Source organism: Miscanthus floridulus, chromosome 16 (assembly GCF_019320115.1).
Source record: "Miscanthus floridulus cultivar M001 chromosome 16, ASM1932011v1, whole genome shotgun sequence".
NCBI classification, from domain to species: Eukaryota; Viridiplantae; Streptophyta; class Magnoliopsida; order Poales; family Poaceae; genus Miscanthus; species Miscanthus floridulus.
Window position 1 is genome coordinate 12,999,169 of NC_089595.1, and position 17,335 is coordinate 13,016,503.

Sequence of the window (17,335 nt, forward strand, 5' to 3'; positions counted from 1 at the left end):
CGCGCGACGACGGCCCTCGGCGACCTCGCCCGCCGGTCATGGCGCTCCGGCAACCCCGCATCGGGGCGACGTGGGCGCGGGGGCGGGTGTCGCGGCATCAGGGCGGGCGGCGGGTCTCTTCTCGGCGTGGCTCGGGGCACCCGCCTCTGGTTCTTCTCCCCCACCTCTGGTTCTTCTGGGCACGGGAGTGTACGTCCGCAACGGCGCCAATCCCTGCTTCGAGCCAGCGGCAGGGCACCACCTGTTCGATGGCGACGGCATGGTGCACGCGGTCCGCATCCGGAACGGCGCCGCGGAGTCCTACGCCTGCCGGTTCACCAAGACGGCGCGGCTCCGGCAGGAGCGCGCCCTGGGAAGGGCCGTCTTCCCCAAGGCCATCGGCGAGCTGCACGGCCACTCCGGCATTGCGCGTCTGGCGCTCTTCTACGCGCCCTCGCCGCTATCCGCTCTGACTCCTGAACGTAACACAAGCCAGAGGGTTTCACGCGAGCTCCGATGGCGGCGACCACGGCCGCCGAGGTGCGGTCTGCTCTGGCGGTGCTCGCCCGCGGGACGAAGTCCGGCGACGCGGCGCTGGACGTGGCCGCGTGCACCGCGCTGGTCCACGGCTGCTGCCAGAGCGGCGACGTTGCGGAGGCATGCAGAGTGTTCGACGTAATGCCGCGCTTGGGCGTGGCCCCTAACGAGGTCACGTACACAGCGTTGATCCACGGCTACTTCGTTTGCGGGCACAGAGAGATGGGTTTCGCCTTGTTTGAGGAGATGAGGAGAGGCGGAGTCGAGCCAAACCTCTACACCTACAACTGCTTGATCTAGGAATGGTGCAGGACAGGAGAGTTCAAGAGCGCCCGACTGCTATTCGATGAAATGCCTATGAAAGGTGTCGTGCGTAATGTTGTCAGCTACAACATCCTGATTGCAGGCCTATGCAGGCACGGCAAGCTGAAAGATGCCGCCCAGCTGTTTGAAGCGATGAGAAGGGAGGGTATCCGTAGCATGGTGACGTTCAATCTTCTAATTGATGGCTATGGCAAGGCTGGGAAGATGTCTAATGCCTTACATTTCTTCAATCAGATGAAGGCGGTAGAGCTGCAACCTAGTGTGGTGACGGGAGTTTGCAAACAAGTGAATCCATCTGCAGAGTACTATTTGATGCTAAGGCAAGATTGCATAGTTCTACTGATGACCCTTTTACTTACAGTAGCCAGGCACATTGTTTATGTTATCTGCCAGGGAATAGGTTACTATAGTTACCTTGTGGAAGTGGCAAAGTGGTAGGCAAAGAAAGACTGATAGAGAGGGAAAAGATCTACTGAATCCTGTCCTGTACCAACATTTTGGTGTTTAATTGAACTTACCCTCACAATGAGCGTGGTTGGTTGGTCCCTATTTGCACAGTAGTGAAAGATGAAAATCTATGTGCTGAGACATTTTCCTGCCAAGTGTATCCATCTGCAAACAAGCGAATGGATGCAAAGGCGAGAGTGGTCTGCAAACAAGTGAATTCATCTGCAGAGAGTATTATTGGATGAAGCAAGACTGGGTGATTCTGCCAATGAACCTTCTACTTAAAGTAGTCTGGCACATTGCTTTTGTTATCTGATAAGTCATATGTTGCTATATCTGTCATGGGTTCATGACAGTGGCAAGATGATATGCAAAGCACTGCTACATAGGGAAGGTCTGCTGCAATATATCTTATAGAAACATTTCGGTGGATTACTGTAGTTTTCCTTTGCAACAGGTATATCAAATAAAATTATAGAGCAAGTCAGTCGAAAAGTAAAGATCAGCCGGGAATGACTGACCTGAAGTCCTGAACTCAATGGAGTGAGTGAAAAATGTGGTGTCAATTAAAAAGACACGAGTCAAGTCACTCAAGTGTTTCCTTCCTTCCTAGCAAGAAATGTCTGATGACCTCCAGTAAAAAAAGCAAAGCAAAGAAAAGAAGAACCACTAGTAAGTAATTCACGAATCAGGGTAAAATCACAATTATGCATAACAAACAGGGGCAAAATCGCATGGGTATTCATGTCCTTTTGTACAAAGTTTAACACCGTTAGGGGTGGATGACGGAGCAGGGGCAAACTGGTGCTTCGTGAATGGCACAGTAGGGGTAAATTCACAAAGTCAAAAAAACAGGGGCAAAATCACAATTTCGATACAAAACAAGGGTACAAACGCAAGAGCCCCTTAATTTTATCATCCTCCTTTACAAAGAACAATGGATGGAGCTAAATTGAAAATGACAAAAAGCAGTGTTGCGCTGCAGTTGGGAACTACCAAGTTCGGTGATTATATATGAACCCCTAGTAAGCCCTTGTTTAGTTCCACCCCAATATCCCAAAAAGTGCTACAGTATCTGTCACATCGAATGTTTGTGGCCCATGCATGGAGCATTAAATGTAGACGAAAAAAAAACTAATTGCACGGTTTGGTGGAAAATTACGAGACGAACGTTTTGAGCCTAATTAATCCATGTTTGAACACTATTTGCCAAATAAAAACGAACGTACTACAGTAGCCCCAAATTCCAACTTCCTGGACCTAAACACAGCCTAACTTGTTTTTGGTGGTGCCCGGTCAATGCCTAAGGCCTAGCTGTTCTAGTAGCTAGTAGTGGGTAGTTCTGAAGCTATTGTATAACAATGCAAATGTAACTTTTGAAAACCTAACAGTAAGCTGTAACAAACTCTTTTTTTTTACAACATTGTAACAAACTCTTTATTCCTTCTTAGTGCAATGGTACACAGTTCTCCCACGTGTTCGAGGAAAAAAAACTTTTAGTTGAGACGTCTTATCTGTCACTGCCTGATGTCTTCTCAGGTTTGGAATGCCACAAATGGATACTCATCTATGCTCAAATGACCATGCTAAGGGCCTACTTTTTACTTCTTCTTTTTTAATTTATGCTTCATCTTCACATATAAAAAGAAGGCACAAGACCATACCAGAGAATCACTAAATTTCTCCTAAAATCTCTATAGATCATAAGTGATGTTTACTTGTGCAGTTATAGCTGTAAACCTTCAAATAGCTGAAAAGCTTACAAAAGCTGGACTTGCTGACTTTTGCTCCTCAAGGATCTAATATTAGCTTCTCTGGTTGGCGGTGCAGCACCATCAAAGGCGTTCCAAGGGGTTCGCGCAAAGGCCTCAATAGTCTGATCATCTTTTGAAGGTGCTAGGCCTAGCATAGAGGTGCTGCTTCTATCTGTGGCCAATGAGTTTATGGAGTATGGCAGTTGGCAGGAGCCTCGGCATTCCATGACTTCCTTGCTAGGTCGTTGGTCCTAGATCCCTAGGTCCTTAGTTGTTTGAGGCTGCTGGTCGTGTTTTCCTAGTTTATTTTCTGGAGTGCTGAATTAACTAAACCCCGTGGGGGTGCCTGGAAGGGTTACTTACTTCCCTCCCTTATGTATATTTTTATTATTCTTCTTAATGAATGACTTGCAGCTCTACTGTGTAGTCTGAGAAAAAAACACGTAGCTGAAAAGCAGAAGGAAAATAGATCATGGCCCACCAGATGTAATTCTTCATGATTTATGCAGGAGAGTTTCTCACGGGACAAGCCAACGAAGTCTTGACAACTCAACGCCATAGCCACAGATGAATTGCATAGTTTTATAATATGTAAATTGAACATGAGAATATAGAAGTGCCAGGGAAGGACACAAGAAACAAAAGATGCATGAAATCGATAGCTGGAATTTCACGTTAAAAAAAGAATCAATAGCTGGAGTCATACAGTTCAAGTTCATCACACAAATGTGATACACACATATACAGATGTGTTCTGATTTAATTTAATTTATAATTATCATTACCCAAAGCTACAAAGAAAATCTTTCTATGACAGCTTTCTATATCTTCACGTTCCAAGGCATCTGGGCAAAAAAAAAGGGGTGCTCATTCTGGCTGAATAACAATGTTGCCTAGTTTGTGACAGAGGAAATGTACCCACAAGACATGGAAAACTCTGTCAGCTTCATGCCAAGAAGACACTTACAAGAAATGTAACCCATCCATACAGAAACATGTTGACAAAAAGATGACCAGAGACAAAGTACAAGAGCAGCACTAAATAATTTTCTTAATTGCATCAACAAGAAAAGCTCATAATCAGCACAACAAGAAATCGCAGTCTCTTTCTTAAGCACCAGACAACAACCAATACTCTCCATGTCTTTAAAGCAAGTTTATTTCATGGGTTTTAACCTTCTTCACTATCCACTAGGGCTAAGAGAGATTGAAGAAAGCTAAGCAGGTGCTTCATCAAGTAATTTTCTGCCATTCACATCAATCAATTAAGCAGAAGTGTTATCTATAATTGCATCTTTTTTTAGTACAGTCTGTTTGAACTTTATGTTCTTATGCAACTTCGAATGTATAACTTTATGTTCCTAAATTTTGACGCATCAACATTTTTCTCAACAGGAGATGCTCTTCCAGAGTTCAGCTTATAATTGCCAACGTATAACTTTACAAGCCAAGTAAGCACTACATCTACACACCACATTATGCGGATAAAACAAGATCTCTACAACTTTTAGAAGAATTATTATACGTTTCATGCAATAGATCAAGTTGTGCTTTTGTTGGTTAGTTGGTCTTGCAAACAACATGTAGCTGCCGGTGAACTTTGGGATTACTTCTGGGATTGTTGCTCAAAATGAATTCAATAATTGATAACCAAATGCAGATCTTTTAATCAACTTCCTAAGGGGCACAAATAAAAAAATCATCCAACTTAGGAGGAACTTATGTGGCATTGTAAATAAGAACTTATGTGGCACTGTAAATTAGAAGTAGTAGGGACATAAATTTTAGTCAAACAGGACTAAAGCTGTCGGTGCGAAAAGTGACCAACAAGTAAATATTTGTCATTTTATCGTACATTGTGATCGGATGTGGCCTAGCACTTAATGACACTGGGTTTATACTGGTTCAGGCAACGTGCCCTACGTCCAGTTTGAGTCAGTCGGTGACTTTATTCCTGAGCCCAGGTGCTCGAAGTTTGCTGTGGGGTTACAAACGAGTGGGAGTAAGATGGGGGTGTTAGAGGTCCGGTCGGACTCTGGGCTGAAGGGCCGAGAGCAACGGGAGCTCCTACGTGTACTAAGTATTGGAATGTATGCTCTATGTAGCTTTAGAGTTCTATAGCAGTAAAGCTGTTCTAGTACTCAGGATGTCTAAAGCTAGCAGAGAGAGAGTCGAAAATTGATCGTCTGAATGGATCGTCCCCTTTTAGGAGAGAGTGCATCCCCTTTTATAGGTGAGGGGGGTGGCCTTACAAATGAGTGAGAGAGAGTGTGCGTGCTACCTAGTCTTGTTGCCCACGCCGTCGGGTACAAGACGGTTTGTCGGCGCCCACAATACTGTTGACGCCCAGATGCATGTGGTAGGCCCTATCGAGTTCTTCTGGTATGGCAAATGTCGGCACCTACCATACTGTAGGACAAATGTCGGCGCTCATAACACTGTTCGTGTTCTGACATGTCTGGAAGGTTGCAAAGCATCCTTCTGACATGGTCTGACAGTACTGTCCTGCAGGTGTGCAGGGTACGATCCTCGGTATCGCGGTTGACTTGAGCGCCTTACCTTATCTGCTCCGCCTGATTCCTGGGTCCTTACCGAGCGGGTGTCCCCGTTCGGTCGTTCCCAGTCGGCTCCGACCGCGCCGGTCGGAGAAAGAGCTGTAAGCAGAGGTTCGGTGTACTTCCGGTCGGAGAAGCGGGTCGGAGTCGGAAGTGAGCGTCATCCCCTCTTTGGCCAGACCTCCCGGTCGGAGAAGCGGGTCGGAGTCAGAAGTGAGCGTCGTCCCCTCTTTGGCCAGGCCTTCCGGTCGGAGACTGGACCGTTCTTCCGGCCTGTCGTTTAGGTATCTGGGCCGGCCCAAGAGTTGCGTGTCGTTTGCAACGTCGTCTGCTGGGCCGAGCTTTTGCTAGAAAATAGGCCCATTAGGGACCCCGGGTTTATGAACCCGACAAAAGCTGTGAGGCACAAAGTTTCAAGCTAGCTAATGAGTGAGCAGAACTTTCATTGTTCTGTTGACAGAAGAACTAGCAGCATGCTGACCACTTTTAGCCTTTTTTCACTGCAGCTACTAAACAGGACATCTCAGCTGTGAAGGTACATTTTTGGCAATTATATTTTGGAAGGCAAATCCCTCTACGCATGGCCAAGAACAAAAGTGAAAGGTGGTGTCTATCTTTTGTAGATCATAAACTTTTCAAGAAAAGCAAGGTCTAGTGGAGCTCTAACACAATGGAAAGTCCTGAGTATTGTGAGATAAGCTCAAATATGACTCTCGACTACATAAACCGACTGTTAATGGAGGAGGGCACTGATGAGAAGGCCAGCATATACCAACAAATTGATGCACTTCAGGCCATTGAGAAGCCATTTTATGATATTGTTGGACAGACATATCCATCTTCACCTAAGGAGACAATGATCAGTAGAGATACCCAAGTAGATTGTCCCCAAGACAACTATAGTAAACAGCCATGCAGTGGTAGTTTTGTCAGTGATATTCTAGGGCCACAAGGTATGCACCTGGTAGCCAATGATTGCACTTCTGAATGTGATCGCTTGTCTTTGCAATTTGAGAGAGGTGCTGAGGAAGCAAATAAGTTAGTTCCCAGTATCGTGAAATTGGTTGATCTGAATAGTAATGACCATTCTGATTCCAATCAAATGATCGAGGCAACAATTGGACAAAAGGGCAAGCATGTAAGCAAAATACGAAGCCATCCTCATGTGTGGACTTGGAGTTTTTGGAAGCAAGGAACAGTAAGCATTTGGCCATCTCGGCTAGTGAAGCAAGCCGGGATGAAATGTTTGACAGTGTTCTGCTCTGTGATTGGCAGTTTAATTGTGATGCTGCTCATCTTAGAGAAATCAAGGCAAAACAAGCAAACAACAGTTCACAGAATGTTCGGAGAAAAGGATATGGTCAAGGGCAAGTGAAGTCACGAGTTAAGAAAGAGGAGGGGATTGACCTCAGGGCTCATCTCGTGCAGTGTGCACAAGCAATAGTAGTAAATAACCTTCCATTTGCCAGTGAGCTACTGGAGAAGATAAGGCGTCAAGCTTCACCATATGGAGATGGCTCTCAGAGGCTGGTACTTTACTTTGCAAATGGTCTTGAGGCATGCTTGGCCGGGACAGGGAGTTGTGTGTATCAGAAACTGATGGAGAAACGAACAAGGGCCACAGACATGTTAAAGGCCTACCGCCTTTTCATTGCAGTGTGCCCTTTCTCTAGGGTAGCATACTACTTCTCCAACCAAACAATGGCTGACCTATCGAACGGACGACCAAAGGTGCATATCATTGATTTTGGCATCACACTCGGCTTTCAGTGGCCATCACTAATCCAGCGCTTTGCAAAGCGAGAAGGTGGCCCCCCTAAGCTTCGTATCACAGGCATAGATGCACCTCAGCCAGGTTTTTGCCCCTGTGCAATAATTGAGGCGACAGGAAAACGGTTGGCTGAGTATGCAGAAATGTTCAATGAACCTTTTGAGTACCAAGGTATCGCCTCACAATGGGAAGATATCTGCATGGAGAATCTCAATATTGACAAAGATGAGGTGCTTATAGTCAACTGCATGTACCGAACAAAATATCTTGGTGATGAGACAGAAGACATAGACAGTGCAAGGGATAGGGTACTTGCGTACCATGAATAGGATCAACCCAGAGGTTCTCATTCTTGGCATTCTGAATGGGCTCTACAGCTCCCCATTCTTCCTGCCAAGATTCAGAGAGGTTTTGTTCCATTATTCTGCGCTGTTTGACATGCTCGATGCATCTGCTCTACAGAGTCATGAAGATATGATACAGATAGAGAGGGATCTGCTTGGGCCAGAAGTAATTAATGTTCTAGTGTGTGAGGGTGCAGAAAGGATCGAGAGGCCAGAGACTTACAAACAGTGGCAAGTGCGATGTCTCAAGGCTGGGTTCAAGCAACTTCCTGTTGATAAAGCAATCCTGAAGAGATCAATAGATGAAAAAAAACAAGCATTATCATGAAGACTTTGTCATCGATGAAGATAGCAGATGGCTGCTACAAGGATGGAAGGGGAGGATAATGCATGCGGTATCCTCATGGAAACCGAAAGAATCATACACTAATCAGTAAGATCCAAGTAGATCTCTGTGAGCAAGCCAGCTAAATTTGTGATGATGGTGTGAGGACCTTTAGACAATCTTAAGCAGAATGAGTTTCGCAAATTACTTCTCACGTTTGTGGATATTAGAGACGATCTTGGATAATGGAAGGCTATGTTGTTGTTGTTGTTGTCTTGGATAAAGACACACTGATTTTTTGGCTTTTACATATCCTCTAGTCTAGAATCTCATTTGAACAACTGTAAGTGCCACATTAAACAAGGCAAAATGAGTTTTGGGAAAGAGGTGATGGGTAATATCGGAATGAATAGATATAGCAAGTATGAGCACCCTGGTCTATTGATTCAGGTTCTCCCCACACCTTCCCTATCTACCCTCTGATTGCAACTGGTGTCCCTAGGTGGCTACTCCGACTATTGACAAGATTTGTCGAGCTTTTCTTTGGAAAGGGAGATCAATGGAGGTGTCCATCTTGTTGCCTGGGAAAAAAGTACGTATGCCAAGTGAGCTCGGAGGGTGGGGTATGTTGGCCAGGTGAACACAAAGTGGATCTCAGATTTAGGGTAAGGCCAGAGGGCAACTTGGCCCTTGGCCGCTTGATTGAACTGAAATGCAATAGCTTGAGATACAAGATGGTCTATGCCACTGCTTTTATAGAGCAGATGCTTCTCTCCCACTCACCTGCTCCAGCACTTTTCTAACCACTAAAGTGGATGCTGAGCATATTCCTAATATTTGTTCGAGAAAAGCATATTCCTAATACTAGGCCATTAGCAGCCGAAATGTAAAGTACAGGAAATAGTAAGATACAAGCACTAGGTTTAAATATCAATCTCTCCCTAAGCCTTGTGCTAAGTCTTAGAGATGATCTGCCTCAGCCCAATTCTCTTCCTCATCTCTTGGAACTTAGACTTGCACAGCGACTTGGTGAGAATGTCTGCCAGCTGATCAGTAGTGGCAATGTGGTTGGCCTTGATGCTCCCTTCCTCCAAGCAATCCCTGATGAAGTGGTACTTGATTCGGATGTGCTTGCTCCTGTCATGGAAGACTGGATTCTTGGCCAGAGCTAGAGCAGACTTGTTGTCCACCTTCAGCTCCACCACATCGACCATTCTGCCAAGGCTTAACGGCCTGTAGGTGCTCCGTCGTGGGCCGCTCCATGAACCGGCTCACGAACCCGACCGCGAACGCCAAGTCCGACCGGGTGTGCACCAGGTAGCGGAGGCTGCCGACGAGCCGCCGGTAGTGCGTGGAGTCCACCTCCTCCGCCGTGTTGTGACGGCTGAGCCTAAGCTTCTCCATCGGGGTGTGCGCTGGGTTGCATCCAGCCATGCCGCTGAGCTCGAGGATGTGCTTGGCGTAATGGGTTTGACGGAGGGTGATGCTGCTGGCATCTTGGCACACCTCAACGCCGAGGTCGCTCATGTCGAACGTCTCCTTCATCTACGCCTTGAACTTCTCCACCTCTCCTTCTGCGCCGGTGATGATGAGGTCGCCGACATAGACGCCGACGAGCAGGAGCAGGACAGTGTGCCCGCTGCCCCGCCGGTACACCACCGCCTCGTGCGCGCTCTGTTGGAAGTTCATCTCCTTGAGTGTGGCGTCCAGCTTCACGTTCCAGGCGCGCGGGGCGTAGCGCAGGCCGTAGAGGGCCTTGCGCAGGCGATACACCTTGTCTTCCTCTCCGGCGACGGCGAAGCCTGGTGGCTGACGCACGTACACCTCCTCCTTGAGGTCGCCGTTGAGGAATGCGGACTTCACGTCCAAGTGATGGACTCGCCATCCCTCTTGAGCAGCCAGCGCGAGGAAGACCCGGACCGACTCTATGCGTGCCACTGGGGCGAACGCGTCGTCGTAGTCGATCCCCTCCTGCTGGACGAAGCCGCCCGCCACCAGCCGTGCCTTGTGCTTGGTCACCATGTCCTTCTCATCCTTCTTGAGCTTGAACACCCATTTTCAGGGTAATGGGGCAGTGGCCATCAGGCAGGTCGACCAGCTCCCACATCTTGTTCTTCTCAATGGACTTGAGCTCCTGCTCCATCGCCGCCTGCCATGCTGGATTGCCTTGCGCCACAGCATAAGTGGTTGGCTCGCTGGCGTGCGTCAGGTGCAGCTGGGCGAAGAGTCGCTGCGCCTGGCCTGGTGGAGTTTCGTCGCCGATGATGTTAGTCACTGTGTGGTAGCAAAGAGGTTCGTCATCGTAGAAGGCGTCCAGACGGACCTCATCGTCCTCTAGCGGCGTGGCGTACTCGATTGGAGCTTGATCGTTGGGCGGTGGTATAGCAGCAGGCGAGGTAGGGGATGCAATAGCCAGGGACGTCGGTGGTGTGGCCGGCTGAGGCGCTGGTGGAGTGCCTGCTGTCGTCGTCGCGCTTCCGGGCTCCCCTGGATTTGGTGACGGCGAGCGCGGCGGAGCTGATGAAGTAGTCGACGCTGGTGACGATGATCCAGACGCCGATGGGGATGCGCCCGGTGCTCCCCCAGCTCCTCCAACCCATGCGTACTCGACGATGAAGTCCTCCACCGCCTGTGCCCAGTCCTCCATGCCCTTGGTCCAATCTCAGCCGCGTCCTTCATCGAAGACGACGTCGCGCGCCACTCACACGCGCTAGGACACCGGGTCCAGGACGCGATACGCCTTGGCGCCCTCTGCATACCCGATGAAGACGCTAGGCTTGCTGCGATCATCAAGCTTCCCCACCTGGTTCAACTCCTTGACATAGGCGAGACAACTAAATGTGTGGAGATGCCCCACCGTCGGTGATCGCCCGTGCCATGCCTCATATGGGGTCTTGCCCTGCAAGCTCTTCGTCGGCGATTGGTTGAGCAGAGAAACTGCTGTCATCACCGCCTCTCCCCGGTACTTGATCGGCATGCTTCTCTGCATCAGCAGCGCCCACGCCATGGCCACCACAGTTTGGTTCCGGCGCTCGACCACGCCGTTCTGCTGCGGTGAGTAGGGGGCGGAGAAGTGGCACTGGATGTCTTCATCCGTGCAGTAGGCAGGGAACTCCGCGGCGGTGAACTCCCCGCCGTTGTTGCTACGCAGCACCCGAAGCTTGCGACCACTCTCCTTCTCAACTGCTACTTGCACTTGCTTGATGGCGCCTGCAACAGCTCCCTAGGTCAGCAGAAGAACCGCCCACATGAAGCGGGAGGCGTCGTCGACCAGCAAGAGGAAGCGCCGCCCGCCAAGAGTCGCCAGCGTCATGGGCCCGCAAAGGTCGCCGTGGACAAGCTCGACCTGCTCCTGCGCGCGGTACAAGGCCTGGTGAGGGAAGCGGCGTCTCCTCTGCTTCGTGATGACGCAGGTGTCGCAGAACTGCTCGACGTGCTTGATCACCGGTAGCGTGTGCACCATGGCCTCCTTGTCGAGTTTGTGCAGCGCCTCGAAGTGGAGGTGCCCAAACCACTCGTGGCAGAGCCATGCTTCATCATCCTTGCGTGTGGCGAGGCAAAGTAGCCAAACCGTCTCGAGATGGAGGACGTAGAGGCGGTTCGGTCCGCGGCGAACCTTGACGAGAAGCCGGTCGCGCCGTTCCCAGATCCTCAGGGCTCCTTGTCGATCTCCACCTTTGAGCCGCCCTCATCCAATTGGCCGAGGCTCATGATCGAGTTGTGCAGCGCCGGGATGTAGTAGGCGCCGTGAAGCACCCGGTGCCCGCCAGTCTTGCCGTCGAACAAGATCGACCCGATGCCTTGAATCTCCACCCTTGAGGCGTCGCCGAACTTCACCGAGCCGCGGACATCGCAGTCGAGGTTGGTGAACAGCTCGCGACGGCCGGTCATGTGGTGGGTGGCGCCGCTGTGGAGGTACCAGCCATCAAGCTTGTCCTCGCCGGAGCCGGTGTTGAGGAAGGCATGGGCTCGTGGCTCCTCGATGTTGAGGCTGGTGGCGGACTTGGTGCAGAAGGTTGACGCTTGCGCCTTGCCGCCGCTCCCTTCTGCGTCCAGCTCTAGGAAGCCGTGCGCGAGAAACATAGCAGCCTCCTCCTCTGCTTCCGCGACATTCGCCGCGTCGCCACGCTTGCGCCGAGGGAAAGGGCAATCTTTGGCCCAGTGGCCAGCCTAGTTGCAGTTGAGGCAGGTGTCGTCGCGATTTTCCTTGCGTTCGCTGCTTGACCGCCGCTATCACGATCACCCTTGGGCTTGTTCTTCTTGCCGCCATGGGGATGCCGGCGACGCTCCTTCGACGATCCAGAGCCATCCTCCTGCTTCTTTTTTTTCTCGAAGGCACGCCACTGCTCAACCGTGTACAGCAGCTTGCCGCCGACGGCGCCTGGTTCGGTGTGAGGCGCCTCCTTGCGATCTTGCACTGCCTTCAGCCTCCCGGTCACCTCCTCGACGAAGAGCACCTCAAAGTCAACGAGCGTCTCTATCGCGAGCATGATCTAAGAGTACTTCTTCGGCATGCAACGCAGAAGCTTCTCCACCGCGCGTGCCTCCGTGAGGTCTGTGTCGCCGTTGCGTGCCATCTGCTGCATCAGATTGGATAGACAGAGAGCAAAGTCCTCAACTTGCTCACCGGGGTGAAAGGCGAGGGCTTCCCAGTCCTACCGGAGTCGCTGCAGCGTCGCGCGGCGGACACGATTGTCGCCGATGCGTGTTGTGGCGATGGACTCCCACGCCAGCTTCGTCGTGGCCTTGTTGGCAAGGGAAGCACCGAGCTCTAGAGGCACGGCAGCGCACAACGCCTCGAGCACCGCTGATCATCGTGGAAGTCGACGCCTCTGACATCGACGTCCTCCCAGAGCAGTCGAGCTTGCATCTTTACCTTCATCAGAAGCTCCACTCGTAGTAGTTCGACTTGGTGAGTATCGGCCATGGCGAGCCCACCCCTGACTCCCGGTACACCGTCTGGATCACCGAAGACCTGGGACGGCCTCCGTGTCCACAACGGCACTCTAGTGACGGTGTGCGGTGCCTCCTAGGGCTTCGCGATCCGCGGGGCTCCCTCTCCATCTCCACGCGCAGCGCTTCGGCAGTTGCCGTTGCGGCTTCGGCCGCAGCAGCCGCCTGCCTGGGCGCCTTGACCACCTGCACAGTCGTTGCCTCTGCGGCAGCAAGGCGCACAGCGCAGTCATCGGCTCCATCTCCTACCGCCGCGCCGGGGTTGATCACCACGCCGGTGGCTGCGGCGGCACGATGCGCTCGCTCGCTGGAGGTGGACATGGCTGCTCTGCTCTCTCAAGAACCTAGGGCTCTAGATACCAATTGTTGGCCAGGTGAACACGAAGTGGATCTCAGATTTAGGGTAAGGCCAGAGGGAAGCTTGGCCATTGGCCGCTTGATTGAATTGAAATGCAATAGCTTGATACAAGATGGTCTATGCCACTGCTTTTATAGAGCAGATGGCTTCTCTCCCTCTCACCTACTCCAGCACTTTTCTAACCACTAGAGTAGATGTTGAGCATATTCCTAATACTAGGCTATTAGCAGCCGAAATGTAAAGTACAGGAAATAGTACAAGCACTAGGCTTAACTATTAGGGTATACATAATCTTGTAATCTTCTATGGGGTCTAAGGATGTGCTGGTTGTGGCTCCAAAAAATGCAACCTGATCAACCTTGGGCGGGACTGCAGTTACCCATTCATGTCAACACTTCAGCACCGTTTGCTTCTCAATTACTGCTCAAGTGGATAATGGTCGTAACACGCTGTTTTGGTCCTTTTGGACTGATTATTGGCTCCATGGTCACTCCCTCGTAGAGCTAGCGCCTGCCTTGGTTGCGTTCTGAGGAGGGCATTCAATCAGAGAGCTGCTGTCCAAGCCCTAGAAGACCAAAGACTTGGAATCTTAACACAAAGATACGCAACCCTATTGTGTGTTCAAGAAAAAGAAAGCATGTGTGCTGACTTATCTTTTGAACATTATGGATAACTTGGCAATCTTATTTGATACGAAAATTCATTAGCATTATGTGCAGAATCCACTGTCTAGACAGGAAATGAAGCCAAAAGTAGCTAAAGAGAGAGCGAGAGATTAAAAAAAGGATCCTACATGGGACAACGGTAATATTTTATGAACTTAATAAACAGGAAACTAACCTGACTCAATACACATTTCATAGCGCTTTATAAGAGAATGCCCTCAATTTCTTGGCAACGACAATCTTATCTTTTTAGAAGCGACTATTAACTTGTGCAAAAAGTGCGCTAAAGTCTGTAGTTGGCGTCCCTTCACCTTCTGGTTTTGATGCCAGATCAAATGCCTTAAACTTTGCCTCTTCGAATAGCAAGGCCTGCATAGGAAAGTCACAGATCAATCAAACGCTAGAGTTAGCACTTATCACAAGAGCTTGAGAAAAGCATGGATCTACAGCTGTGTCTTCCACTGTACGAAGCTACCTGTATGCAAACTTCTGCAACATCGGCCCTGGCAATAGTTCTTGTTTCTGTTTTCAGGATCTCATCATCCTTCCCAATAATCAACTCTCGCAAGCCACCATCTTTATCTTGTAAACCGCCAGCTCTGCAAGGAAAAGAAAAACGAACAGTAGATTACCAACATAAGCATTCACAGTTATAGCTTTAACAATTCTCCTTGTGTTACAACCTTATAATTGTATATGGAAGACCAGAGTCCGCTAGGTACTGTTCTGCCTTGCGCTTCCACACCTTAAAATTTTGAAGAAAATCACTAGGAAATTCCCAAACAAAGCAGGCATGCAGATGATGTTCCCATGCACACAACACATGCGCATGGACAGACAAACATAAAATAGAACAAGTTGGAAGAAAAGCTAAATATTCTATGTACCAGTATATTCGCATTTCCTAACTTGTTTAGTGGGTGATTGATGTCTGTTCCTCCCATGGATCCCACCAAAACTATGTGCTTTGCACCAATGTTCTTAGCTGCGTAAACATGCAAGAAAAAGAAGCTGAGAAACAAAAAAAGAAAGTTATGTTTGCCAGCACGGGAAAAAAAAAAGGCAGCTTCACCGAACTGTCATTTTGAAATGGTCAGTAGTTTAACAGATTAGCATAAAAACACAGGTTGTGTATGAAGCTTCAATAAACGACATATATGCAAGACAAGGGGTAGCATTTACCAGCATCTATTTGATTCTTTTGGCCAATCCAATCCACCTTGAAACAGAGACAAACAACACAGAGCGTTCATTCCAAACAAATTCAGGAACTGACACAGCACTGTAATGTAAGCATTATATCAAACAATTTCAGCCACCTGTTCAGGATAGCTCCCTTCTTCAAAGTAAAACTCAGGGCGCCCCCCTTTGCTAGGATCAAACCCCGGCTTCATTTTCGGGACCGCGCTGGTGAGGATGATGAGCGCGTCGACGCCCTCAATCGCAGGAGCAATGCTCTCGGGGTCTCTTATGTCGCCGATGAACACGTCGTCACCGCCTCCGATTTTGCCCTAGCTCTCTCCTGTCCTGACTAGGCCTCGTCCCACAAACTGGCCTGCCCTCTCCTTCAACTTCTTGTACACAATTTGGCCTGAATTACCGCAAATGGGGAAAATTGGATTTTTGCAAACGTAGAGATGAATCAGCAACAATGAAACGAGAACTTTGCCTACGGATGCCAAATTCCAAATGAGCGGAACTTGAGGAAGCCTACCTGTTCGGCCGCCGGCGCCGGTGACGAGCACAGTGCGCGGCGACCCACCGCCGGCCGCGGCGGCCGCCGTGACGACCAGCCCGGCCTTCCTGGGTCCCCGCCTCGCTGAGATAACGTGGCAGGGATGCCGGAGAGGTGGGCCCGTGAACGGAGAAGCCACCCGCACACACGCCGCCGCCGTGGCCATGGTTCTCCGGCGAGTGGGCACTGGGCAGCAAGCAGCTGGTCAGTTTACTACTGTCTCCTTATCGCTTTCGGCCTTCCGTGCCGCAGGTTGGCGACGGATGATGATGGCCGTTTAGGCTTGTTGGGCCGCATGTGTCAGTGGGCCATACCCTTACCAATTGGGCCCGCTTTGTCAGGATCAGGGGAGTGTGCTTCGTTACTGGAAGTGGCCCAAAAATTGGTTTTGCAAAATCTGTCCTTTAAAATATCACTTCCGAGTTTCCGTAGATTATTACTCAGGGCCTATCATCAATGAAACACATCCGATCCTACAAAAATCAATGAAACACATCCGATCCTAAAAAAAATCAATGAAACACATCCAAGTTTTTTTTTTATAGACGAGAATTAATGTAGAGGTTAGAGTTACACCTCGATAAATGTGTTTTTTTTTTGTTTTTTGACAAATCGATAAATGTGTTTGTTGGTAGGAAGATTTTGAATTTTTGGAAAATGGTGGTTCTAAAACGAAGGTTTTAAAGAAGTAGTGATCAAAGCCTAGAACAGTTCTTGTGGAGTGAGAGTAGTATGGGTAGTAGGAATTCTAAGAAGATCAATTAGAGGTCTGGCGATCAATATAGTTGTAGTGTTAAATAGATAGAAAGACAATTTTGCTGAGGAATACAATAATCAAGATCTCATCTATGAATCTTGAGAGTTAACTAAGGATGAAACGGCTAGAATGAAGCAGATAGCCAAAGAACATGGTAAGATTTGGGCATTGGAGGAGGAAATTAAAGGTAGACAAAGATCAAGGTATAAATGTTTTTGTGGGGGTAGAAACGCGGTATATTTTAGGTTGTAGCAAATCAAAGAAATAGAAAGAAAAGAATTGAAGTTCTAGAGGGTCTCAATTTCTAGTGGAAGACCAAAGGTGTAATAAATATAAAGGTGAACTTTTATAAGAACTTCTTTGCTTTCTATAGGAACTAGAATAGAGGTAGTGCTAGTCTAGATACTAGTTTCTGGACTAAATTGAGAAGGTTACTAGAGAGGAAAACAATGATGAGTGGGTGGAACTTTTTTTTTAATAGAAATTAGGAAAGACATGTGTAGATGGACTAAAAGGGCTCTAGACGATGGACTATCTTTTCATTTTACTAGGCCTTCTAAGAAAACTATCAAAAGTTATCTAATCAACCCGTTTATTAGTGATTTTTGTGAAGGGAAATCAGATCTTTTCATGTTAAATTTCGCCATGTCAACCTTAATTCCCAACGAAGCTAAAGCTAGGAATATGTTAACTAATAGGCTCGGGAAGTTAGCTCAACCTCAGAGGTTGGTTTCTTCTCAACAAAGTGCTTTCATCAAGGGCATATTTGTCCCGAAAAGTGCAACAACAACACATGGGATTGTTTATAGTGTTCACAAAAGTGAAAATCTA

General features: G+C 48.8%; 1 protein-coding gene and 2 pseudogenes across 1 annotated transcript; 1 reads left to right on the forward strand and 2 right to left on the reverse strand.

The window, feature by feature from the left end:
• Positions 1–3,948: 3,948 nt before the first annotated feature.
• Positions 3,949–8,148, forward strand: LOC136512421 (scarecrow-like protein 9; annotated as a pseudogene).
• A 1,028-nt stretch (positions 8,149–9,176) lies between these two features.
• LOC136510298 (uncharacterized mitochondrial protein AtMg00810-like) lies at positions 9,177–9,581 on the reverse strand. The gene has a single exon (XM_066504799.1). It carries the CDS (start codon positions 9,579–9,581, stop codon positions 9,177–9,179), a length of 405 nt encoding a protein of 134 aa, XP_066360896.1.
• Positions 9,582–14,030: 4,449 nt separating this feature from the next.
• On the reverse strand, positions 14,031–15,979 carry LOC136512422 (uncharacterized protein At5g02240-like; annotated as a pseudogene).
• Positions 15,980–17,335: the final 1,356 nt, after the last annotated feature.